The 25,191-nt window shown below is 40.6% G+C and overlaps 2 protein-coding genes across 3 annotated transcripts; both read left to right on the top strand.

Annotated features, from left to right (window-relative positions):
• Positions 1-773: 773 nt before the first annotated feature.
• eif1axb (eukaryotic translation initiation factor 1A X-linked b) lies at positions 774-6,118 on the top strand. The gene is made up of 7 exons (XM_053488238.1): positions 774-924; positions 2,705-2,788; positions 4,180-4,283; positions 4,938-4,988; positions 5,336-5,417; positions 5,512-5,603; positions 5,883-6,118. Exons 1-7 carry the CDS (start codon positions 909-911, stop codon positions 5,886-5,888), a joined length of 435 nt encoding a protein of 144 aa, XP_053344213.1. The 5' UTR covers positions 774-908; the 3' UTR covers positions 5,889-6,118.
• A 1,994-nt stretch (positions 6,119-8,112) lies between these two features.
• On the top strand, positions 8,113-24,646 carry map7d2b (MAP7 domain containing 2b). 2 transcript variants are annotated; one of them, XM_053487521.1, is made up of 16 exons: positions 8,113-8,318; positions 9,373-9,429; positions 10,800-10,963; positions 14,134-14,236; positions 17,954-18,055; positions 18,148-18,275; positions 18,616-18,725; positions 19,039-19,262; positions 19,414-19,537; positions 19,788-19,968; positions 20,092-20,196; positions 20,654-20,704; positions 20,795-20,861; positions 21,928-22,108; positions 22,519-22,755; positions 23,946-24,646. In XM_053487521.1, exons 1-15 carry the CDS (start codon positions 8,294-8,296, stop codon positions 22,745-22,747), a joined length of 1,851 nt encoding a protein of 616 aa, XP_053343496.1. In that variant the 5' UTR covers positions 8,113-8,293; the 3' UTR covers positions 22,748-22,755; positions 23,946-24,646. The 2 variants fall into 2 exon arrangements, with proteins under 2 accessions (XP_053343496.1, XP_053343495.1); XM_053487520.1 differs by having other exon boundaries at positions 8,115-8,318; positions 19,405-19,537.
• The last annotated feature ends 545 nt before the right edge of the window (positions 24,647-25,191 follow it).

Here is a 25,191-nt window from a genome sequence, read left to right as displayed (position 1 = left end):
CCTCGTAGGGCTGCGTTCAGGTACACCATCAGACCACAAAACACAAATTGCTGCACACTGCTCTTGTTTCGTGCGAAACACAAATTGGGCGTCAATTTTTGCTTACGCCCCAGTTATGAATGAATGAACTGATGTGACGTGTTCACACCTGCACAGCAGTGACTGGGGAGACGGGAGCCTCGAACGGAAAGCGCTGATAAGACAACAAGCTTTAATAGAACCGGATAATTGCAGATCATTTTTGACCAAAGTTATTTTACATTTCGAGAGCTCTTAAAAAAGTGAGACGTGGCAAAAGGTCAGTTATAGACAAACAGATTATAACCCGAGAACAAAGACAAAGTCATGATTCATGTTAAATAGGTGTTATGAGACACTGCAAGCAAGAAAAATATTAAGAAAAATTTGAGTCTAGGAAATAAAGCATTGTCAGTGTTTAGACTAGATCATATATTTTTTGAAAACACACACACACACACACACACACACACACATCTGTACACTCTTAGCTTAGGATGATATCAAAAATGTCCATGACAACCTTTTGTGTTAGTTTCTGACACTGTAGTTATTTTTTTATTATATTTATTTTCACTTTCATCCCTGAATAAAACCTTTAACCTTTAATTCAAATGAGAGATATCCTTTAATTTTGCATGTCAATGTTTAAGCTAATAAAATATATATATATATATATATATATATATATATTGTTTTGACTATCGGTTTTAAATAAAGCTTGCTCGAGGTTTAAATCTTCTGCGCATGCGCATTACTCTTTAAACGAAGCAGGCTTCTTTCTCTTCAAGCTGCTGCCGCTTCAACGCCTGTTTGGAGGAAATCATTTCACATTTTAAAGATCTAAATCCACGTTGAATTCAAGGTCCGAAATAGCGGATATCTAGAACATGCCGAAAAACAAAGGTAAAATGTGTTTTTTAAATATTTATTTTGTAGTTTATTATGTTTAAGGAACGAACATCGGATCTAAGCGGCACGAACGTCGATTAGTTAGCCCGCATGCTAACCTGACGAGAGCGCGTGAGCATCTTAACGCTAGTTTATGTCGGCATGCGCCTTAAAAAATGGAAATACATAAATATTAGTAAAAAAAGATAAATGTGAGATTTAAATTTTAAAGCCAGTAAGGTTTGATGTATAGTTCTACGCGTTCATAGGCAATCGAAATGGCTCGTGACTCGACTTAGGCAAGACTAGTCCTGAGATACGAAATAAGTCGAGGTAAAATCAGGTGGAATTATTTTAGCTGTTTATATTATGACATGCTGGTTAAGGTTTACCTGATGGCAGCATTGAACATTTCGTATTTAAATGTTTTCTTACTCGTTTTTTTTTTTTTATTACGTATGGAATCACTAGCCCGCACACGATACGATATCACGATACCTCGGTGATGATTCGATTTATATCACGATTTTATTGTCAGTATCAGTAAGATTTTATAAATATTCCGGGTTCGATGTTGCATGTTTTTCTGATTTTACAAACAAACTTAAGAAATAATTCAGCACCACCCAAGATGCTGTGCCGCTTGCTTATGTGTGAAAAGCGCATCACCTGTAGATTTATAGAGAAAGGACAATATTTTGCTACCTCAAATGGGAAGTCCATCCCATCCATCTAGCGACAGAGGAGGCCAATGGTGACTGTTGAATTTATTTCGATTTTTATGTCCAGTCAACATTTACAAACTACAGGCACTCTCTTACAGTGTGGGGCGATCAATCCTGGCATTGTCATCTTGGAATCTTCTTCTTCTTTGTCTTTTGGCTGTTACCTTTCCGGGGTCGCCAAAGCGAATCATCTGCCTCCATCTAACCCTATCCTTTTCTCTCACACCAACTAACTTCATGTCTTTCGAACACGCCTTCCTCCTCTCCTTTTTCGACCAACAGTAGCCCAATTTCCACCGGCACCCTGTAGGTCAACAGCACCGGTGGTGGTGGTGGTTAACCCGGGCCGCGACCGATCCGGTATGGAAATGATATTTGTGATTCGCATCATTGATTTCGCAATTTTTAAAATCCATTTTATATCCATTATCCCTAGCAAACTAAATAACCCTAAAAAAAACCTTAATCAAGGTGACACCGGTAAGGAAGAACCTAAGAGGTGGAGGAGGCGAAGAAGCTTCAAGACAAACCAACCTTAAAACACTGAAAAATCCTGACGTCCTAACTAGTCAGTCACCACAGAGTTACATTAGGGTTCGTTAGGACTTATTATTTACAGTGTGCTCTATGCTCTCTGTAACTTTTTTCCTTTTTTTTTCCTATCTCAAGTTTTCAGACAGTCTGTAGATTTAGATCTGTAATGAATAAGCAAGAGATGACATGGCATGATATGAGGTGGAAAAAAAAACCTTCCTGAGATGACGTGACAAAAAAAATAATGTTCCAGTGCGCAGTTGTAACAGTATGTAAGACTCGAGACACTGCTGATCTTTAGGTCCAAATCTAAAGGAATTCATGTGAGAAACTCGACGCGGTCTCCTTTTTCTTTATCAGACAAAAACAGGAACTATGGACTGGTTCAAGTTCATCACATAATAACGCACAGAAGGAATAATCTAACCTTAGTTACAAAATAATCTTCGCTATTTGTTAAAATAATTAATATTGTTTTGGTGTGTGAGTGAAATTTATCTGCAGGATTTTTTTCTTTTGTCTCTTCTCATCTCTAGGTAAAGGAGGAAAGAACAGGCGGCGTGGTAAGAATGAGAACGAATCTGAGAAGCGAGAGCTCGTGTTTAAAGAGGACGGGCAAGGTAATGCATTCTTTCCTGAAACTCGTGTGTGTGTGTAGATTGGAATGGGTATACGAGTCAGGTACTGCTGATTGTTGCTAAAATAATAGCAGTTCAACATCAGTAACCAAATCAATAATTGTTTTGGGGAGAAATTATATTTCTTCATGGTGAATATTTTACTTGTATTTGTAGTGGAGTTATAGAAAACCAACAGAACCAACAGACCCAAAAGTCATGACTTGCATGCACCTGATTCTGTTTAATTGAATCATTTAATTGAAATAGAGCTTGTTCAAAATAATACCAGTCTATGGTTCAGTTGGAGAGGTAAAATTTTCTGTGAAAAACAGGTTTCCAAAACCACAAAGACATGGAAGAAAACGGAAAACTACCATTTGAATGGATCGAAGAATAACAAAATTGGCAAAGACTCAGCCAATGATCAGTTCCGGCATGATCAAAGAACATCTAAAGTTACCGGTCTTCTTCTTTGTCTTTCGGCTGTTCCCTTTCAGGGGTCGCCACAGTGAATCATCTGCCTCCATCTAAAGTTACCTGTACTGTTACTATTAGAAAACGGCTATGTGAAGTCAAGCTATCAGCAAGAAGCCCCCGCAAAGTCCCATTGTTGAAAAAAGACATGTGCTGAAGAGGTTACAGTTCGCCAAAGAACACACTGACTGTCCTAAAGAGAAATGGTGCAATATTCTGTAGACTGATGAAAGCAAGATTGTTTTTTTTCGGGTCTAAAGGCCACAGACAGTGAATTCAATTGGTCAAGGTGAACTACCATACTATCACTAGCGCGCGGGTATTCAAGTTTGCGCACCAATAATGGTTGTAGATGTGGACATGTGATCTTGTGCAACGCCCCCATGTAAAACGGACACTTCCACCTCCGTCATAAACACGGAGCTGTTAGTCCCGTCCTAATGCATACATGAAATGACAGACGTCATCTGAAAAAAAAAAAAATTCAAACTCAAACGTCGTTGGGAAAACTAGTCCCGTCCGAATAGGGCTTTTCTCGATCCCTGAGAGATGGTGGGATCAGTTATTTAATGTGGTGTGGTTATTTACAAGCACAGGGGAAAGAAGTCAATGATCTCGCATGATGCTTGACGATCAAGTTCAAAACACGATTTTCAGGGTCGTATTAATGAGAAATTGAGCAGCATCAAGCAATTAGTTAGAAGGCTGCAGGATAACGAGCACAATGTTGCCGTTAAAGTTTGAAAAGAGAAAACGGACAGGGAGAAGAGATGGGTAGTAAGAGAGAACCTTGTTGCATCACTGTTTTTAGATAGAGATGAAGTGGGTGTGCATAGTCAAACAAATTTCCTGACATAAATGTGCACTCCTTCATAACAGTCCAAGCACTTCACCGTTATGTTTGTTCCTCCCCCCAGAGTACGCCCAGGTGATAAAGATGTTGGGAAACGGCAGGTTGGAGGCCATGTGCTTTGACGGTGTCAAAAGGCTTTGTCACATCCGAGGAAAACTCCGGAAAAAAGTACCCCTCTCTCTTGTGCTCATATATATAATCTCACACACACTCTGACCCTGCTGACTCAGCACCTTCTTAACGAACTGGTAATGGTGACGTTCACTTTCCTGTGCGGCAACCAAGTGATGGATTTTAACATCTCGTTAAAGCTGTTTGGGAATCGTCAGTTAATTAAAATAATTAACTAAATTGAATATAAACTTTTTTCCCTTGTTAATTGGCATGATTACTCACAGCAGTGATTGATGTCCCTGTCTTGTCACTGAACATGTAATGATTTAAATGTGAATAAGCCTGAACAGAGCCATATTCAGCTCATTGCCTCATAGTCCTGCTTCTTTATCAACAGGAATAATAACATTTCTGATGTTCATTTTCTCAAACCTAATTTATTTAAAGTAATCACCTTATCAGTACTGGTTTAATATTAAAAAGTGAGCATCATGTTTTTAATGAAGTTTATAAATTAGGAGGTTTATTTAACTTCTCTTCATTCTCATTTTATTAGTTTAGATTCATTTAAAAGAAACTTAAAACTATATTCCCTTAAATATAGGGAATATAGATTACTTTAAGTGGCTTAACTGTGTTTTGTTGTACAGTGGTGACTTACAGCTGATCTCTCTTCCTTTTTGTTGTCTTTTATGTTTCTTTATCCAGGTTTGGATCAACACGTCAGACATTATCCTCATAGGCCTGAGGGATTATCAGGTGAGTGTCCAGCTCATGTGGGCTGCTGCCTGGACGTTAAGCAAGTCACAACGATGTTTCAGGTTTAAATTGCAGATGTTAGACTAACACTTGAGAGACACCAAAGAGAGTGGGTCCTGATAAAATGCTCCATATTTTTGTTAATTGTACTGGGTTCCATAGCCGAGAAATCATTCTCTGCGTAAATAAAATTACACTTAAAGAAAAACGTTAAAATAATAGCATCCATTTGATCGTAAAACTGTGGAGGTTTGTTTACTGTGGTTTGTTGTGTGCATGCCTTCTGTGAAGACGTGTATAAACATCAAGAAACGCACCACGACTGATTTATCACGTTTTAATTTTAGGACACGAAAGCAGATGTTATTTTGAAGTACAACGCTGACGAGGCTCGGAGTCTGAAGGCGTATGGAGAGCTGCCAGAGCATGGTATGTGTTTTCCTGTAATTCACTTCTATCTCACAGACTTGCTGTTTAAATGCTTCGTTACTAATGAATATTTTCCTTTCTCCTTTCCAACAAGCTAAAATCAATGAGACGGACACGTTCGGGCCCGGAGATGATGACGAAATTCAGTTCGATGATATCGGCGATGATGACGAGGACATTGATGACGTAAGTGCGAGCGCGGAGTCGTTTTCTTACAAATAAAATGAGGAGGGTGTAAAGTGTGAATCCTGTTGACGCTGTCACTAGGAGCCAAAAATCTCAAAATAAGTGGTGCTGCCTGTGTGAAAGGGGCTTGCTGTTTGTTTTTTGTTAATCACTGAGGCACTAGATATTTGATTGTGTATGTGAATGAGAGCAGATGGTGTAATAAGATCTAAGCATGCCTCTTTATAGTCATGGTGTCGTGCTGTGATGAATTTAATTTGATTTAATATCTGTCTGTAGATCTAACTTGGGGCTGCTGCTAAGGAGGAAGTGGACTTTTGCTTGAGGATTCCTGAAGTCTGACCCCCTCTCTCTCGGACACCGCAGCTCAGATTTAGGGCTTTCTTCACTAACTACACGACTGCATCACGATCTACAATACATTGTTAGTTTTTAATGTATTTATATGAATTTCACTCGGAGTGGAATTTAGTTTAAGAATCTCTGGATTCGCAGAATAAAACCAAACAATTTTATGTTTTTGTCTTGCAGTCTGTAATTTTTGTAGTGTCCAAATGATCAGGAGAAACGGCTTCTAACTTTCCACTGTCTGTTTTCTTATTATTTAGCTATTGCGTCACACATTGAGTACATCTCTGGGAACACATTTCCTATTATATTTTTATCTTTAATTGTTAAAACCAGTCGTTTTTTTTATATATATACAAGCTGCTGCCTAAAATAACATTTAACGAAGATAATTCTCACTGGAGATGCACCGATGTGTTTCTTTTCACAGCTGAGGTTTTTACACTCTGATTCTGATCCGAGGTTTAAAATCTACACATCTCGTCACACCTAAGCACCCGGAGCTTCTGTACATCCCTATAGTTAAATTTAATAGCAGTAAATGTTCTATCGGTGCATGTCTAGTTCTAGAGTCAAAATGAAACTGTTTTCTTTCTATAATTTAAGAAAGGGGGAAAAGTCAGGACTTAGAATATTTTTGTATTAAAAAAAAATCAAAAATGAAATGTTGCAAGGTGGCTTTTCATGAATTGTGTCCTTCATGGGGAGGGGAATAAAATTGTGTTAACTTGGAGATTTACGTTGTTAAGACCAGGATGGCATCATGGAAACGTCAGTTGTTTTCCTTCTTCTCTGCTGCTTTTGATCAAAGGAAAAAATAATTTTGAAATAAAAGATGATACTAAGTGAAATTAATTTAGGATTTTTTTTCTTGTTTTGATTTTAGACATTAAATTGGAACACTTTAGTACATATTGGTACATCATTTTACACTGTGCTCTCCTCATACACTTTACCCTGATTTATGTTTGATCGTAATGCATGTGTGCGTAAACTGTCCACCAAAATTGTCTCCTGTAGATTGGGATCCAGTCTCTTGTGTGTTCATGTGGTAGTGTGGATTCCCCGGCGGGCCCGCAGAAGGAACCTAAACTTGCTTTGAATTATCCAATGAACCACTTAAGGTTTTACTTTAATATATACTAATATAGCTGACTTAAGCATATGCATCTGTCTGACTACATGTCAAGGAGTTCCTGGCAGACTAGCAGTCTGATCACGGCTCTGGTGTACTAAGAAAACTTTCTACCTTGATTGTATGCAAGCGCTAGTGAAAAACTGGGATATGTGCATTACTGTAGAAGGGGATTATTTATATAAAGTAAGTTTTATTCTATTAATCGTATTCTGTTATCATCCACTAGTATCAAAGTATCGGTTTGACTTGAATCCACTTCCTAACTATTTTGGTGTATCACGTTTGCACTCTGATCTTTTTAAAACGATTAGTTTAAGGTTCAAGTAACAGCTGTTTTTTTTTTTAAATCACAAGTTTGAACTGACACATGGGTGAACAAAAACAAATCTTCATTTGTATGTCTTTGGATACTCACTGGAGTGCAGCGTGCAGTCTGTTTCTTTTCTCATTAGTTTGGGCAAATATGAATTTCCACATGGTGTGTGTTCTTATAAAAAAAAAAAAACAAGCAAGTGTGCCATTGCCTTCAGGCTTCACAGGTTTTTTTTCACACACTGCACGCACGTGGCAGCCATCACGTGTGTGTGCTTTACATATACCTTCACGTGCCTGTATGACACACAACACGTGCGCGTTGATTGGTTAATGAAGGGGCGTGGTCACTTGATACAATATTTAAATATGTAGATTTTTTTTTTTAATCAGTGTGGGGTTGTTGTGATGTAAAAATGTCTTTTGAGGGGCAACACCAAGGCACTTATGTCGCATTTTTTTTTTTTTGACAGAAAGAAAATTTTCTTTAAAGTCTCAAAAAATGGTTTAGTATATCCATTTGCTTTAAACAGCTTTATATGACTTGGGTTGCTCGTGAGAGAGAGAGAGAGAGAGAGAGCGCGCGCGCGAGAGAGAGAACGCAGTTTCCATGGATACCATATGTAGACCCATGACGTAACGCATCGCTTTGTATGAACGCGCGCGCGCGCTCACCGTTCGCACACCTTTCGGGACGCGCGCGCGCTCATTTCTCATTGGCTGCTCTGTAAAACAGATGGATTAAAAAATAAGGAGCAAAAAAAAAAACAGACACGATTTATATTTCATTCATCACCTCGTGCAAATCATCAATTAAAGGATCCCCGAGTGCTTGTTGATTATAGTGATCATTTGTTCATTTTTTTTTTTTTTTTGGAGCAAGAACTGGAGAATGGCTGCAATTGTGGAGAAGTCAAGTAAGTGAATTTATTCTCAATTGCTTAATGAAGAAAACTGAATGATTTCTTAAGAAAGGCTGCAGAGGATCAGCCCCAGGTCTAGTGGATTACAGTGTGTGGAGATCTTTCTATATACAAGACCTGGATCTGGAAAATATTGGAATGCTGAAAATATTTTGTTGTTTTTGTGCACAGTTTGTCACAGATGCTTGCACAGAAATTATACACTCTTTGATATTTTATTGCATAAATCTGATCCTGTTATAATAGTGATATAGTGAGCTATAGATGAAGAAAGGACTGATATTTACCTGGCACGTGCACAATAGACACACAATCTATCTTTATCAATCTACCATTAATGTATTTTAATGCATCGATCTTTACATTGATGCACGAGTGTAAAAATTTCAACTAAAACCTGTGTTAAAGGCTGGAGGGGAACAGCCCCAGATCTACTGGATTACAGTATGGGGATTGTAACGGGAGGTCTTTCTGTACACAGGAGAGGGATCCGGAAAATATTTTTGCACAGTTTGGTTATTTGGACTCTCAGTGAACAGATGCATGAAATGTACATTTTATTGCATAAATCTTATCTGGTTATAATAGTGAGGAAAAAAGAGCTGATATTACCCTGGCACATGCACAATAGACACACAGTCTATCTCAAACACACATTAATGCTGCAATCATGTATTTTAATGCATCAATCATCACACTGATGCACAAGAGTAAAAACCTAAAACTACAATCTACAAAATTTAAAGGAATATGAAGAAAATCCTGTCCATTGATTTGTCCCCATAAAAAGAGGCGTGATCTCTTTTCAAAATGGAGGAATTGCTTCTTTTCCCCCCAATACAGTATTTCCACCCTAGTTTATCTACTGTAGATGCGGTGGTAAATTGTGAGTGTACAAGCCTTACATTGAAGGGAAATGAGAAACTGGCTTCCTCATGTCAATCTGCTGTCATATGCGTAATTATAGACATGACAATGAAGCTGAAATTTAGCGTGCATGAATGTGAATGTGTTCCATTCTATTCATCTACTGATTTTCTTTTCAAAGATTCAACAAAAGCCCGATTAGCCCGAGAGAGGAGAGAGGAAAGAGAGCGGACTCAAGGTATGTCTGAGGGGTTTTATTTCTTAATTACATCATGACACGTTTTCTACATGACTTCCTTCCACTACATTGCATATTGTGAATGGATGTGTCCCTGGTATTGCTCTAGTCTTCTACGCTAAATATGTATAAAGCACAACATCAGCAATCATTTTGCTACCTCCATTCAGGATAACATCATGGTGAGCCGCTGACCCGTGACTTCACGGCTGCGGTCACTGAGGGCAGTTATGTCAATGAGGATCTCTGGCGATCCAGACACATATGAAAACACAAACAGCTACAAAGCATGTCTTCTGCCACCTTTTGTTACAAGCATGGTACTGCAACTGTAAAGGCTACAAAATAAAATTAAGCTTTTAAAATAAATTAATAAAGCTTTTAAAAAATAGCTTAGCGCTTAGCACTGTTGCCTTGTACCTCCAGGGTTGGCGGATGTACCCTCACATCTGGTCTGTGTGTTGTGTGTGCATATTCTCCCTGTACTTGTTGGGTTTCCTTGAGGTTCTCTGGCACAGTATACTGTCTGGTGTTTCCAAATTTCCCATAGTGTAGGATTGTATGTGCGTGTATGTGCTTGGCCTGCCATGTGACCTGTGTTCCCTGGGATAGGATCCAGGCCCCCTGTGGCCCTACACAGGATTCGTGAAATAGTTAATGACTTAATTGATTAAATTAATTAGTTAATCTAATGGAGTTCCAACCAGTGGCAAGCGATGAGTATTTACGCATGCACTACATTTCCTTTTTCTATGTCAGTTACTTTGGGCCCTTTTATCTAAGGGGTCGCCAAATCAGATCATTTGATTGGCAAGATGTGGGGCAGGTTTTATGCTGGATGCCCTTCCTGTTGGAGCATTCCCATTTTCCACCCAGGTTTGGGATTGGCACTGCATGCAGTGGCTGGGTTTGATGGGGCGTACGGTTCTGGCTCTTGCTCAAATGCCCAGCATTGGTGACACGGCAATCCTAAGGGTCAAACCCCTGATCCATTAAAAAGCAACCAAGAGCTTCAACTACCAGAGCCACCATTGCCACCTTTAAAGAATAAAAATGAATATTTTTAATGAATGAAAAGAGCTGACGTGTTGGACGCGCCTGATTTTGTCAGGAAAATATGATCAGGAAACTGATCATAGTCCAACAGTGACCATTATATTATATTTATCTACGGGCAATTTGGGAACTTCATTTAGCCTAGTCTTTAGACTGTGGGAGGAAACCGGAGTACCCAGAGGAAAACCCACCAAGCATGGGGAGAACATGCAAACTCCACACACAGACCTAACAGAGCGTTTGATTAGCATCGTGAGCATGCCTGAATAACCGCTATGGTCTGCTTCATTATTTCCCTTCGCCCTCGTGTCCAGCGTCTCGGGAGAAGGAGCTGTTGGAGAAGGAGCAGCGTTGCCGTAAGCAGTACGAGCGCATGGTGGAGGAGCGAGGGAGGCGTCTGGACGAGCAGCGGCAGCGTCAGGAGCGTTGCCGAGCCGCTGTGGAGCAGAAGAGGAGGCAGCGTGGTGAGGAAGAGAGGGTCAGTGTCCTCCCACATGTCCTCTCATCTCATCTCATCACTCATTCTTCTTTTCTTCTCACGCTTATCCTCGCTTTAAAGTTTGTGCTCGTGGGTCGGGGGGGGGGACAAGACGGGGTAGGGTGGAGACATTGGGTTAAAATGTTCGAATTTCATTGTTGCAGTTGTGTACAGTAGATGGAGATCCGCTATTGTTAAAGCTTATGATGTTATTGTGAAGAGGTGTGAAGTGTTGGCCCAGCAGGGGGCGCACACGCCTCCCATTTCCCATCACCAGATTTAGAAACACCACTACGCATTACAGACTGCACCTTTAAACAGTCAAGGGGATAACGAGTGACGTGGCAACCATGTTCTACACTTGTTGGTGTAGAATGAGCTGCAGTGCTGGAGACTAAAGTAATTTCATGAAGATATTTCTAAAGAATATCTTTGACGTTACATGATTAATACAGCCCTGAAAAGCCTTTTAAACATTACAGACTGCAGCTTTAAAGAGTATAATGAGCAATGTGTCAGTATGTTAAATCCAGATCATGTTGTTTGGACTGATAGATGATAAACTGTAGTTATATAATACAGTGACTGATTAATCAGTGTGAATAAAATAACCTTATAACCCTTAACAGTATCGGCCAAGACATGAAAGCGGTGCTAAAAAGTGTCTCACCTGCAGTAGGTGAAAAAGTACATTTTCAGATAGAATCATATAACACTATTTTTCATATTACTGAATGCTTCGTATCTCCTGATCCATGCTTAGTTTTTTGGAAATATGCATACACGTATATGTTTATTAGATGAAATTTTTCACATTTGTTAAATACAATTTCACGCCCCTTTTATGTCTGTAGTGTCTGTAACTTTTTAAAATTCAAATCATTCAATGATCTTAACTGTCATTTAGATTAAACTTGGCCAATTTAGATTTCACATGGAAAGACATAAACCTGAAAAAGTGTATTAATCTAAAATGCTAAAATGTTAAGATATTGCAACATGAATTTGACATGGTTACGGACACTACAGATTTTTTGCTTTTTAAACTTTTACAAAAAAAAAAACATTTAAAGCAACAGTTTTTACGGCTCATATAGAAGCTTATACCAATTTTAGTATCAATACTCATAAAGAAATGTAAATAATTTGCAGTTTAAACGATTATTGTTTGAAGTGAGTATTGCTCAGTATAACGCTGAAAAATGGGCTCATATAAAATCATCTCTCCAAAACAACTTGAAATTCTTAGGGAAGCAAGATCGGTTACTTCCATGTTACACAAACATCTCCTGTATTATATGTATAACATAAAAATAAATAAATAAAATCAGCAGTGTTTTGGCCGTATAATTATCGTATAATAGTAAAGGACAGGAAGGTTCACACACTAGTTTTGTCTTTAAACCCTTCGAAATATTTAAATGTCATTTTTTTTAAACTATCAAGACCTATTGATTATTTCATATGAGGAAGTAACACATGGTGGCGGAGCTTATGATGGATTTCATTGTTATTGATTGAAAGCGTTGCATGACCATCCCCCGTGCTAATGATCGGTCACTCCGGCATGGCGCGATGACCTCACCGTTCCCAACATCCATTGCACACTGACAGGTCCATAACTCACAATTAGCCCTGACACACTCGGATTTAGTGCGACCAGGAATTTCTAAACAGAACAAAGACATTAGTATTATTGGAGAGCTTCTGGCTGTCATATAATCTTTAACCAGTGTGACTGAATCTGTCCATCCGTGCTGTTGGATTGATACTGGATTGATCCTCTGCAGTGGCATGAGAATAAATCCATATCTGTAACCTGCACTGCTTTAAATGTAGGAACTCAAGAGGCGGATAAACAGTGACGGAAATCTGCTGGTTTCATTTTTGTTAATCTGACTCGGGGAAAAAATGGAAAAGTAGAGACGCAAAGCAAAGACATGAAGGCTTTTTCACTTAAACAGTGATATTAATCATGTAATAATAATAAAATGAAAATAATTCTGTTAAATTTTACTGAATTTTTAAGCATCTACTTTTAATAACCTTATTATATTAACCTTAAACAAATAGGACATTCATTTATTTATTTTAGGAAATATTATTTTAATATTACTTATTACTAATTAATTTATAAATATGTAGTGCATTAAAAAAATGGTTAACCAGCTGCATTTTAATTTTATTCTTGTATTACAATAACACAAGTCTAATACGTAAAAAAAATAAAAATAATAATAATAAATATGTTTCTATTATAAAAACGTTTCAATATATTGTATAATTATGTAATATTTTCTATTTTATTAATTCCATATTGTATAATTATATCATCAATTGTTTTTGACAATTTAATAGAATGAAAATATGCTCATTAAATTTTTTTTATTAATAACTTAATATAATTTAAATTATACGGGAAACCTTTGGGACATGCTTTTGTTGTTGTTTTTTTCATAAGGCTTTTCATCTTTGGCATATATGTGTGCATGTGCGTGTGTGTGTGTGTGTTATATTCATACATGTATGAGAATAGTATTTATTATATATATGAGGTATAAATGATTGTATTTTAGGATGTTGGAATCTGTTCCACTGGGCCATTTAAATAGTTAATTTTATAGAGCAGGACGAGTGAGAGAGAGAGATGGACGTACATTTATATACAAACATGAGAGAAAGAGAGAGACATTTCCTGATAACAATGATGTGACCTGTGTCATTGCCATAGCTACACTCTGCATCCGTGTGTGTGTGTGTGTGTGTGTGTGTGTGTGTGTGTGGTTGAACAGCCGGGTGCCACTGGGGAGAGAGCAAAGGAGTGAGGGAGGGGTTTGGGCGGGCCGTGCTCATGTCTTTGTAGCTGCTGTTTTAGACACACTCCATCACCTGAGAGAGAAAGAGAGAGAGAGAGAGAGAGAGAGACGTGACGAAGACGTACAGCCTCCCAGGGCAAGGCCCTTCCTTGTTATTATCCAGCAGTCAGTAAGGAGGAGAGGTTGTGCATTTGTGAGTGTGTGAGTGTGTGCGTGTGTGAGTGTGTGTGCGAGTGAGGGAGGGAGGCAGTCGGCATGGATCATCTGCCGGCCTCGTCTCCGTCCTCACGGCGCCGCAGTGACAGCACAGTGAGAGAGAGTCTGGTCTTCCCTGTTTTGGAACGCAACGAGCAGGAGCGCCTGGAGTCGCTGATGAAGCGTTCGGACGACCGCGGCCCTCCGCCGGAGCAGAGACCCAAACGCTGGACGTGGGGCGGCCCGCCACGAGCCTGCGAGGGTGAGTCCGCTATCCATAACCCCCAGGGAGGGAGGAGGAGGAGGAGGAGGAGGACGGGAGCATGTAGCACAGGGTGTGTAGGCTGCAATGCAGAGGTGGATTCGGGGTTTGAAAGATGCCAGAGCCGGTGTGGGTGTTAGCGTAGGAACTGCAGTAGCTCGGGGTTAGCAGTGATGCAGTGTAATAAAAGCTGGCGTCACTGTGTGTCACTGATATCTCCGAACTAGCTCAAGGTTAGACCCGATTAGCAGTTTACTAACCAGTGATTCGGATTGCTGAGGATTAAATCTCGATTTCATTAACAGAATCCTGTTTATCCTTCCTGCTTGCAAAAGCGTCCCTGCCATCATCAGATAAACCCACTGGTGTGTTTTTCCACAGAGCAGTGACAGAGACACGGGAGCACCACCCTAACTCTGTGGTGCATTCATAACCACATTAATAATTCAGTCTGAGGGATCGAAGGTCTGCGATCGGGCCCACATGATGCACGAGTCAGTGCTGTGTAATTATAATAACATATAAAGAGAGATCCATCCATCCAGCTTCACGTGGTTTGCTTTTAGAAAACTAGCTCTGAGATCGGAGATAACCTGAGCACATCGACAGCATCGGTGTTTACCGTTCCTTCTCCCCAACCCCCCCAATCCCACCCCAGGTGCAGATCATATTACCGTCCAGCTTGATTCGATAAAACGCATCTGGTCGCCGAATCACGGACGCGGTCGCTCTCGAGCATTCTGCTGACGAGCAGTATTAATATTTCATCTCGCTATTTCATTGTGTCATTTCTGAAACGCTATACAGTAATTCAGAGGCCTGTTGAGTCATTTTCCTGTTGGCAACGTTTAGTGTCACTGAAATCATGTGATCAGGTGTTTACTGAAATCTTAACAAGATTCAAATGAAAAAACAAATGGAAAGGTTAAATGGTGCACCTCAGTGGCATTACCAAGAACTGGACAGCCCAAGAAAATAAAAACTAAGAAAAAAACATCAGTAAGGCATTAAAGGTGCAGGAATATCTGGCAAGTCCTGGTCCCTTCCGGCAGGTAGAGTGGCATAGGGTTATGTAAGGAGGGGGGGTGAGTAAGGGTGATATAGGAGAGTGTGGGGTGGTGTAGGGTGGTGGGAAAGGTGGTGTGGGGTGGTGTAGAGTAGCATAGGGTGATTTAAGGTGAGGTAGGGTGGGAGTAAGATGGTGTGGGGTGATGTAGGGTGGGGGTAAGGTGGTGTGAGGTGAGGTAAGGTGGGGGGTAAGATGGTGTAAGGTGAGGTAAGGTGGGGGTAAGGTGGTGTAAGGTGAGGTAGGGTGGAAGTAAGATGGTGTGGGGTGAGGTAAGGTGGGGGGTAAGATGGTGTAAGGTGAGGTAAGGTGGGGGTAAGGTGGTGTAAGGTGAGGTAGGGTGGGAGTAAGATGGTGTGGGGTGAGGTAGGGTGGGAGTGAGATGGAGTAGAGCAGCATAGGGAGCTGTAGGGTAAGGTGGGGTGGGATTAAGGTGGTGTGTGGTGGTGTAGAGTAGCCATTTAAGCCCACCAAAATCACTCAAAATAGGGGTGCCAACTCAACGCAAGGCACAAACACACCCAATCACACACTCTGGGTAAATTGGAAACACTATTCAGCCTACAGCGCAGTCTGTGGGGCAGCCATGCAAACCACTGGCATAAGGATGTGGGACCATCAAATCAAGTCAGTTATTAAGTCGTCCAGGTCAGTTTTGCGCCATGGTCAACACGGGGCAGTAAGTGAAATGGATCAAATTTTAGATTTTGGAAAAAAACCTTCCTGATTCTTTAACAGGATTAAGAAACGTTTAAAACACTTTAATGAGCACTATCTAAGCTGCGTACTCCAGTTGTAATGGAAATTTTGCCTTTTTGTTGTTGTTGCTATAAACCCGAATTGCTGGTGAAGCTATTTTAAGTGCTAGCAGGGAAATCCTAGTTCTAAATTGGGGCTGTAAGTTCTGTCTAACTACATCAAAGAATCCTTCTAAAAATATAATTTTGATTTTTTTCCCCAAGCCCCTCCTTATAAACAAACTCACACTGGCCATATCTCAGGAACCGGACATGATACAGGAATGAACGTGGAGCTTATTGAATTGGGAATATGCAGAACTTAAATCGCCTAAAATGGGACTTAGTACCTGATTTGATGTGATGGGTCATGTATGTTCAGCACAATTACACGAAAGTTTATCAAACAAACACACAAACAAACCACCATCTACATGGTGAAGCATAGAGGTGGCAGCATTATAAACTGGAGCTGCCTCTCTATATATGAAAATGGGGGAAACATGCATTGCTCTAAATAACAAGCTATTCTGGCACAAAAACCTGTTGGACAGCTGGAGGATAAAAAGCATGTTTCAGCACAAAGCAACAAAAGCACAAATTCAAGTCAACAAATGACAGATTCAGATGAAAGAAAAGAAGATTTGAAAGAGTCCAGATCAAAACCCAGAGGAATGGGGTAAAGAGGCCTATGCACAGGAGAGGATATTGGGTTTTATAGTTTTTTTTCTTTTCCTTTTTTACTCCTAAAACGTTTTAAAATGTTAACAAGGCTGCGTTGACTCTTTATATCCACCGTGCAAAACCGATGAAGAAACTAAAAGCTAAAAACAACAGAACATGGGAAATCCATTAACGTTTATTCAAAATGGATAAGGCGGTCCTTATTGAAGATCACATGCTTGTTGCTTTTATTTATGTTTATATTTATTTATATAAAGCATTTATATTTTATTAATTGTTACTTTGTCAAGTTAATTTAGTTTTCAAACCCTGAAAAGGCAGCAAGGTCATTATAAGAAATAAATATCCTCTTAGTCCTTGTCCTTAAATGACTATTTTGATGTTGCATTCATGCGCCATAGCTTTGGAGAGTAATCTGATCTGATTCTTGGCATGAACTGAAGTAACTGAATGTGTGGCGTGTGCTCATAAGTGAATCATAAAGCTGTGCTTTCTCTGCTCCACGTAGTTCATCCTAAGATCACCCCACCCTCTCCTCCATCTTAGCCAATCAGCCTGTTTCTCTCCCTGCTGCTAGCATTAATCTCCAGCTGCTTTGTGTGTCATCATGCCGTATTAGATTTGTTATTAAAGCTCGCTCGATGTAATTCATCATCTGGACAGAGAGCACGTAGCCAGAGGCAGATCTGTATCCCGCTCCCTGCGCAGGGTGTAGAACTGGGATCAGCCCGGAGCTGCAGTGCTTAGGCGATGGCATGAGGGTTCGTTATACATTGCAAATCCACGTCCTAGCAATGACATCATCCTCTAATCTCAATTATCGCTGATGCAGATGATGCTGAATTCAATACTGCTGTATTACGTCGGCACCGCCATTACTGATGCTGAACCTTCCCAGGTTATGAGCAAACGTGAGAAACAAGATGCTGTCAGATCTGCTGTTTGCCGGCGATTAGGCAACTAGCAACTAGCATACATTACATTAATTATGTAAAGCACAAGGGAGCCCATTGTTGTAGAATAAACACTAATTTCCTTCATATGGATAGAATTTCCTGCGAGTAGATTCCATTAAGAACTAAGCACCTAACATGAATGTATCACATGGACAGTAGATCTCTCATATTCAAGTATCTAAAGCTAGAATTACTAATCAGGCATCAATCACAGCTCCGGTCTCATCAATGTTCTCTGACTTCCCACAATGCCCCTCTCTGACTTCCTCTGCAGTACCAGACTTCATGCTCCCACCGGATTGTCCGGAGATGGACCTGATCGCACAGTTTTCCTCCTCTAACTCCTCAGCTGCTCTAGCTCAAACCACCGGAAGAGGCAAGTCTGATTCATTCCACTGCAAGTCATCACTTATTATTCTGTGCTCCTGTCCTTCCTCCATGTTTGACCTCTGACCCTCTTGCCTACAGCCTCGCCCAGCCCCCACAGGTCCCCGTATAAGGCCTCGCCGAGTAAAGCCGAGCGCAGGAAGATCAGTTCAACATCTGGACCCTCAGACGATTCCCGAGGTGCTGCCACGACCCCCAAAACCCCTCAGGTCAGCTTTGGTGGTACTGTAGCTATTGATGCCATTTTTATTAGAAATCTGTTTTTTTTTTTTTTTTGGTGCACAGCTCGGATTTTTAGATTGAGATTATTCAGTGGATTCATTCCACCAAGGAGACGGTCTCCTAGCAACTGCATTGCTCTGATCTTAGTGTTTTCTGCTTCAGAGCTGCTTTTTTTCTTTTTGTACATCCATGCACAGAAATATATTTAAACTTATTCATTTATCAGCGGTTAGTCTACAGTAAGGCAGACGTTTGGGACTAAATCATTCTTTAGAAGTGCAGATTATTCGTCTGTCCATGTTTGACCTTCCTGTTTGTCCTCCACAGACAGAGAAACAAGCCGGCGTGGTTACGGACTCCTCAGCAAAGCGACTTGAATCTCCCATGACGCCGACCAAGAGTCCGTTTGGCTCCAAGAAGCCCAGCACACCCAAAAGGTTTCAGCTTTAAGAATATCACTCTAAAAAACTACTTTGAACATTTACCCAAGAAAAGCTCCATAATAGTCTGGGTTCAGATCCCGACATCCCTGACATCCATGGCCTGGAATTTAGAGAGCAAAAATTGTCTCTGTAGGTGGGAGGGACTTTTTAGTAAAAGCAGAACATTAAACCAAGCATGATATCTACTTAACTTTCTGTAGCTGCAATAACTCTGAATACAGCCCCCCCCAAAAAAAAATAAATAAAAATTGTGCAGTAGTTGAATTAAAACATTAATACCATTCCCCCATTCTGTATTCGAACCAAGGTCCAAGTCATGTAAGAGTCGTATCCAGTCTCCGTGTTCTCCTGGCCAGTTCCCCAGCTCACCGATGAGGCACAGAGCCATGACCCCAGGTGCAGAGAACAACAAGAGGCTGGATGGAGAGGAGAAAGGACCCGAGAGTAAAAACTCCAGCACTCTGGACAGGAAGACCTCAAGGACGGAAAAGATTCCCAAATCTGCAAGCAGAGAACTCGGATGTAGCGCGGGTAAGATGATGAACGTCATGTTTATTCTTTAAAAGCAGACATTTTGTTCACTAGACCTAAGTATTCTTAGGAGACTTTTGTTTTTTTTACTGGAGCGGCATTGAAATGCATTGATGTGTGATGTTTTAATACTAAATATCAGAGTCTCCAGGGACTCCGACTGGGAAAGCTGGAACCACTGATGCCGAGGAGGCGTCCAGACTGCTGGCGGAGAAACGACGTCTGGCCAGGGAGCAGAAAGAACAGGAGGAGAAACAGCGACAGGAGGAAGAGAGGTATGAGACATGTTACACATTATCATAGTGAATTCTCTATTCTGATTGGTCAAAAGGTTTATTTAATACTAATACTTTATTTTATCCATAGTAACCGCTCGTTATCAGGGTGATTATGGTGAATGCTGGATTAATACAAATGCTGAATTAATTGTTATTTTTTTTACATATAAATATTGCAATTGAATTATTTGAGCTGTAATAACCCCGTATACGGTACCAACTATGCCTTTGATGTCGTCTCGGTTAGACTTAAAGCCGAGGAGCTCCAGAGGAAGCAGGCGGAGGAGCGCGAGCGACAGGAGCAGGCGGCTCGGCAGGCGGAGATAGAGCGACAGAGGCAAGAGGAGGAACGCAGGAAGAAAGACGAAGATGACAAACGGCAAAAGGAAAGACGTTTGAAAGAGCTCCAGGACCAGCTGGACAGAGAGGTCACTTATAATGAATCTCGTTTATTCATAAATGCCTTCGATTCTTCTAAAAATGGATTTTGCAGCAGTGTGTGGTCGGAATGGTGGCGTCAGTGTTTGTGTGTGTGTTTTGGTGTGTGACAGAGGGAGGAGGCTTTCCAGAGGGTGCAGAGGGAGGCAGAGAGGAAGCAGCAGGAAAGAGAGCAGCTGAAACTGCAGGAAGAGCAAGAGAGACTGCAGAGGAAGAAGGTTTCTGTTTCTCCAGCGCACTAACACGTTAAATCAGTCGCCACTGAGCATGCGTGATGTAATGGCAGTGCACACCTATACAACAGTCAGATGAGCTGCTAAAGGAATCGGGTCTTGTTGATATAAAATCGATTATCTCTTAAGTTAGTTAGCACTAGTGAAATTAATGATGATTAGTTATGTTAAAAATGATGCTGAACATAGAGTGCTTTACACCGGAGATGCAACTAATGACTATTTTGATAAGCAAATAGTCTGTAGAAGACTATATGAAATATAAAATATAATATAAATATAATATAAAATATATAAGAAAAAATAAGAAAAAAACAGCTGACCTAAAAAACCTGGCTGATATACGAACTCATACTTTAATATAACTGGAGTGCGGATAATTTTTGACTCACCCTTGTAATATCTGGTTGTTTTAACTGTTCTAAAACCTGTCTCCTTAAAGCGCATTGAGGAGATCATGAAGAGGACAAGAAAACCTGACGCAGAGCCAAAGGTAGGCCCCACACACACACACACACACACACTCTAAAGCCCAGAAGTGAAATGAGGTCACTGCAAATTTTCACACTTTGTGTTTAAACAGAAGGATGAGACGCACGCTGAGTCCGACTCGTCCGTGATTGAGACGGTCGCTGCCCTGGAGTCTGCAGGTGAGAGCGCAGAGAATTCGGGAAGGAAATTTAACTTGATACTGGAAAGTGCTAGCATTAGCATTAGCATGGACTTCTATCACTTTCAAGGACAACCTGATTTCTCTTTAAACGAGCTACATGTATGTAAAGACTTTATACGTACAGTAAAGTCTTTTTGTTAACATGGTCTCATGAGACTTAAAGTTTCAGCATTAGCGTGCTAACATGCTAGGCAACTTATAACCATATACATTCACAAAATGCAACTATTTTGTGCTTGGCATGGTCAGGTGTGTATTCTCTGTTGTGTTTTTTATTTATTTATTTAATTTGTTACATTGTTGAGGTTTTTATCTGGTATTAGCATAGTTACAATTTTATTTTTATTTTTTTTATGAAATCATGACTTAATCTTATCAAACTTACAATTAACTGATCTTAATTGCAAATATTACCATTTGTTATCACGTTAAAGCCTCAGTACACTTTTGCATACAGTATCAGAGCTTTTCTTCAATTTTAATTGTACAGGAAGGACAAGAGAACATGTGCGTAATTAGAACCGGTGGGATTTAGGACGTCTACGGAAAAGTGGGCCCTTTCGCTGGCCTGCATTTGCATACTGGATCATGATTGGCCCTTTTGTTTTATGATGCAAGAACACGTTCTGTCACAATACACAATACTAACTAACTCAGATTTTTATGCGGCACAGTGGCTTAGTGGTTAGCACTGTCGCCTTGCACTTCGTGGGTCCGGGTTTGATTCCCTACCAGGTTCGATTCCTGTCTCTGTGTGGGTTTCCTCTGGATACCCCGCCTTGTTCCCTAAGTCTCCTGGGATAGGCTCCAGGCTCCAGCGACCCTGTATACAGGATAAAGAGGTATAGATGATGAGTGAAGGATCCTGTTGAGCAATCAATACCAGACGTTCCTAGAAAAATCAGGATAAACTTATCGGGAGGTGAAGTAAATAAATAGTCGAGTGACATGACACTAAAATTATACCCATCCCCAGAAATGATTACTGTTTTAATTTCTGAAGTATAAAATAACTCAGTGTCTTTGTTCTTTTTATTTTTTAGATGCTGGACAGATTAACGGTCCGTCCATCAGGTCCTCAGTTAGCTCCACTTTTGTTGGGTTTAAGAGTGACTTCCCGTCGTCCATCACTGTTGGCTCGCCCGTGATTAACTTACAGCCTCTGGAAGCTAAGGGGAGTTTGGCTGACGATCTTTCAGATGGCGTCCAGTCCATGGATGTCAGGTAGGCTGTTCCCATGACGACATATATACTGTAAGGCTGGAAATCAAGGTTTATATTAACATGCTAGTACTTGCATGATGTTGTCTTTCTAGTAGCGACTCATATAGTGGGATGTGTCTGGAAATATGGCTCGTAATGTAAAGATAATATTAAATGTATTGAAACCATGTTGAAAGTAAATTTAAAATAATTGCATGGAATTATGAACTGAAAAAAAATGATGTTCATTAATCAGTTTAATCATTTTGATCACTAAATTGCTGAATGTGCTGTATTTAGGAGAATTCAGCATTAACATGGTACCAGTAACTCTGCTTCCTCACACCATTCTACCGCTGATTGTTTTCCTTTAACAGCACTACACTCTATTGTTTTTTTTTTCCTCCTGATAAGTTCCCTGCTTCTTTCAGCCCAGTCTCTAGAGATGAGCTGATGCAGGAATACTCTCCCGTCAGCGAGAGCTCTGAGAACCTCATGAGGGACCCTCAGGCGCTGGATCTCCTGCATCTCACCGGACAGGCTGCGTATCCTAAGGCCGGGGACTGCAACAAAAACCTGATCCAGAGCTTCAGCAGCGCCGCCGCGGACTCAGCGCTCATCCAGAGTCTCGGGCCGAGCATGGATAAGCTCACTGTCTAGTCCACCAGGTGATGACAAAACTAGTCTGTGTGGTAAACTACGTATAATATCGCGGTCAGGTGTCAAATAGGGCTTTTAACCCTAAAATTGTCGAGGGAAATGCCATGTGATGTCTTTAAAAATGTGTTTCTGTTTTGTGGTCTGTTTGGTCTGTGTCCAACCATAATGTTACTTAAAGGAGAAATGGGTCTGGGATATTATGGGTTAAATCCAAGATTTACACTGGGGGATAAAGATTTTTATATTCAGACTTGGGTTACAGGTACTTTTGGTCATTTCTGACACTATACAAATTACCCAGGTGTAGTTCATGCCTCCAAGGCTGGCGGATCTTCCCTGGGTAGATAGTATGAGGCAGGTTTTTTTCAACAGTGTCACTAAAATCGCCAACACTTGTTTTTAAGCCTAAAAAAAATCAAGGATGCTCACTAAATCAGGACGTAGCTTTTTTTAAACTGTTGTTATTAGACTTTCGGCTGCTCCCGTAGAGGGGTCACCAGGGGGGCCCAACTGATCTGCACAACAACTTGGCACAGGTTTCACGCCAGATGACCTTTCTGATGCAACCCTCCCATTTTATCCGGGCTTAGGACCAGCACTGCATCCACTGGCTGGGGTTTGGGCATTGGCGGGGAATCGGACCCAGGCCTAAAGTGTGGCAGGTCGAGAAACTTACCACTGAGCCACCATGTCCTGTAATTATCAGTATAACTTAATATGGTTTAGTGGTTATCCCTGTCACCTCACACCTCCAGGGTTTGAGGTTCGAGGCATGCCTGTGGTCCGTGCGCATGTACTCCCTGTGCTTGCTGGCTCTTGAGTTTCCCCTCACAGTCCAAAACACACCATTTAGGCTGATCTCCAAATTGCCCATATTGTATCATAGATTGGGGGTGTGAGTGTTACACCTTTTCCCCCAAGGTGGTTCCAGAGCTAGGTCAGAGCCGGTATCCAATTTCGAACCAGTGCTTTCAAACAGTCAAAGCACCTGCCCTCAGACGTACACAGTATGATGTAGTGACTCTGGCATGAACCTGCTCTGACCCATTACTAGCACCAAACATAAACTAGCACCTGGTTCACTTTGATGGAAAAGGCGTAAATGACCTTGTAGGTCATATTAGTTTAATATAATTCATCAGTTTATTCCTGCATTGTTGTCTCTCTTCCTCTTTCTGATTGAACCTTTGTGTTTCAGGGTATACGTCACGTCACGTCTTGCCTGTGTTGAAGAAGGATTTGGGATTTGACCTTGTTCTGTTGTGCCTCTGTTCCAGCTCTTACAAGCTTCTCCACGAAAAAACGCGTGCATCATGGAGAAAAAAAAGAAAGGAGCGCCGAATTAAGTAGTTATGCATAGAATAATAATGATGATAATAATAATAATAATCTTAAAAAAAGCTTTGCCTTTTCTTCCTAGGTATACCATTTCAACATGTAGTAATTGCTGGGGAAAGCAACTGTATTGCAGCTGTAGTGATCTTTATATTCCTGTAAACGCACTGTACAACGAGTGGTACACGAGCCTTGTAGCAACTTCGTGCAGTTTTGCTGCGAGAGCACAAATGACCAGCAAACTGACTGTGTGTACTTTAATATGTGTAGAGTGTGACGTGTGTCATGTATCGGGGTTTCATGCGAGTGTAAAAATGTTATAACACTATCGTATGCTTTTTTTTTTTTCAGGAAAAAAAAAGAAAGAAATACTTTGCAAAGATGTAAACTATGCAGGCCGGGCAAAGTGTCAATCTGAAACAAATACAAAACGTTAACGCAATGCTACAGCTGTACAGTACACATCCTGACTCACAGTACGCTAAATATGTGTTACCTTGTTAAACGACTCTGTCACATTCTTTCACACTCAGGAGGTGTGTTCGAGCTTTGCATGTCATAGGGATTTCCTGTTTTCTGATGGTCCTGCTGTAAGTGATGTGTACAGTATGATGTGCAATATGACGCTCCTAATGGACATGAACGGATGAGGACCAGTAAGATGGCGTTTCACGGTTGAGAGTTCTGCGTGGTGTTGAGGAAAAGGGTCGGGTTCACACTCATTCTCATTCTCAAATAAAATCCGTTGCTTCATGGTGATAAATGGTGCATGAATCAAATGCTCTGGAATCGCAGATAAACCTCGATTATTGAAATCACAATAAACTTAATGAGCCACATCTGTCGTTAGTGCTTCTTTATTCTGACATATTTCAGAAATACACACCTGTCACTTACACAGGTGCCAAGAATGATTGACCGACTGCATAGTCAGTTCTTGTATTGCAGGTTTACAACATACATCTGGGTCAAAACATGTTTATTTTCTTTGCATTATTTTTATTCAGCTAGTAATTACATGAAAAAATATACTTTTGCACATATTGCACCATACTGTAGGTGGTGATGATGACTGTATCTACATGAAAGTATCCACAAGAAAGAAAGAA

This window comes from Clarias gariepinus, chromosome 26 (assembly GCF_024256425.1).
Source record: "Clarias gariepinus isolate MV-2021 ecotype Netherlands chromosome 26, CGAR_prim_01v2, whole genome shotgun sequence".
Classification (NCBI taxonomy): Eukaryota; Metazoa; Chordata; class Actinopteri; order Siluriformes; family Clariidae; genus Clarias; species Clarias gariepinus.
Note: the sequence above shows the minus strand (reverse complement) of the source record. Positions and strands in the feature narration are given on the sequence as shown.

Excerpts from the sequence above, each read along its gene's own strand:
- eif1axb (XM_053488238.1), top strand. Across the intron at positions 4,284-4,937 it reads GAGGAAAACTCCGGAAAAAA|GTTTGGATCAACACGTCAGA; the intron begins GTACCCCTCTCT and ends TTCTTTATCCAG. Across the intron at positions 5,418-5,511 it reads TGGAGAGCTGCCAGAGCATG|CTAAAATCAATGAGACGGAC; the intron begins GTATGTGTTTTC and ends CTTTCCAACAAG.
- map7d2b (XM_053487520.1), top strand. The coding sequence starts at position 8,294 with ATGGCTGCAATTGTGGAGAAGTCAA. Across the intron at positions 20,705-20,794 it reads AACCTGACGCAGAGCCAAAG|AAGGATGAGACGCACGCTGA; the intron begins GTAGGCCCCACA and ends GTGTTTAAACAG. Across the intron at positions 22,109-22,518 it reads GTCCAGTCCATGGATGTCAG|CCCAGTCTCTAGAGATGAGC; the intron begins GTAGGCTGTTCC and ends TGCTTCTTTCAG.